Genomic DNA, 1,143 nt, shown 5'->3' on the forward strand with positions numbered 1-1,143 from the left:
GAGAGAGAGAGGGGGGAGAGGGAGAGGAAAGAGAGAGAGAGAGGAAGAGAGAGAGAAAGAGGAGAGGCACTGCATGTTTTGTAAGCTGAGTTAATTAAGGCTTCGGAACCAAACCTGGTTCATAGCAGCTAGTCTGAAAGTTGCACCGGAAGGGATCGGTCTAGCCGACGGCTTCGCTGTTCGTCTTGTAGGCCTGCTTTCGCAGGTGGGCTTCGATCTCCTCCCGGAAGACAAGCATGCCGAGGTGGGAGTGAGAAGCCTCGTTCATGGCTTTCGACTGGATGCACATGCGGTATTGCTCCGGAGTCAATTCGTCCGCGCAGTGCTTCTCGTGCCAAAGGTGGAAGAGGCCGGGCACAGGGGTCCGGACCACCATCAGGCTGCTGTGCAGGTACTTCCGGTAGAGGTGGACATCTTCTCCACCCCACCCTTTGACTTCCAGGTCAAAGCCTCCTGGGGGAAACCAGAGAGAAGGTCAGAAGAACCTTGGTCAAGGTGAAAGTCCTTGCGCGGGAAGAAAGCCACCCAGTCTTCGCCTCCCCCAGAATTCCTGAAGAATTTTGACCGTTCCCAAGGGAAGGGCGAGATTCTTGTAACATGTTTCTAAGTAACTAACAATAAATGTTTTGGTTGAAACTATTCAGGTGTGGTTCTGGTTACCTGCAGCTTCAACAATACCATAATATGTTCGAAGCCACCATAAAACGTCTAGGAAAAGAATTATATTTAGTGATTTTGTTCTATATCTTTAGTCATTGATTCTCTTGATAGAGAAGAATACTTGGTCCCTGGTGCTCTCTGAGCTCGGTTGTTTTCTTGCGGACGTTTCATTACCCAACTAGGTAACATCATCAGTGCCAGAAGAGAGAGTGGTTTGTGGAGAGGAGGAGGAGGAGGAGGAGGAGGAGGAGGAGGAGGAGGACGACGACGACGACGACGACGACAACAACAACAACAATGACGACGACTATGTGGTCCCTGGTGCTCTCTGAGCTTGCTTGTTTTCTTGTGGATGTGTCATTACCCAACTAGGTAACATCATCAGTGCTAGAAGAGAGAGTGGTTGAGTGGTTTGTGGAGAGAAGGAGGAGGAGGAGGAGGAGGAGGAGGAGGAGGAGGAGGACGACGACGACGACGACGACG

At 50.9% G+C, this 1,143-nt stretch overlaps 1 protein-coding gene across 1 annotated transcript; it reads right to left on the bottom strand.

Annotated features, from left to right (window-relative positions):
• Positions 1-71: 71 nt before the first annotated feature.
• Positions 72-453, bottom strand: LOC107302299 (chondroitin sulfate N-acetylgalactosaminyltransferase 2-like; the record flags this gene model as incomplete). Its single annotated transcript, XM_015831396.1, has 1 exon — positions 72-453. A coding segment is annotated over one exon (293 nt), but the record flags the coding sequence as incomplete, so codon positions are not given.
• Positions 454-1,143: the final 690 nt, after the last annotated feature.

This window comes from Protobothrops mucrosquamatus, unplaced genomic scaffold (genome assembly GCF_001527695.2).
Source record: "Protobothrops mucrosquamatus isolate PMUCROS unplaced genomic scaffold, P.Mucros_1.0 scaffold44941, whole genome shotgun sequence".
NCBI classification, from domain to species: Eukaryota; Metazoa; Chordata; class Lepidosauria; order Squamata; family Viperidae; genus Protobothrops; species Protobothrops mucrosquamatus.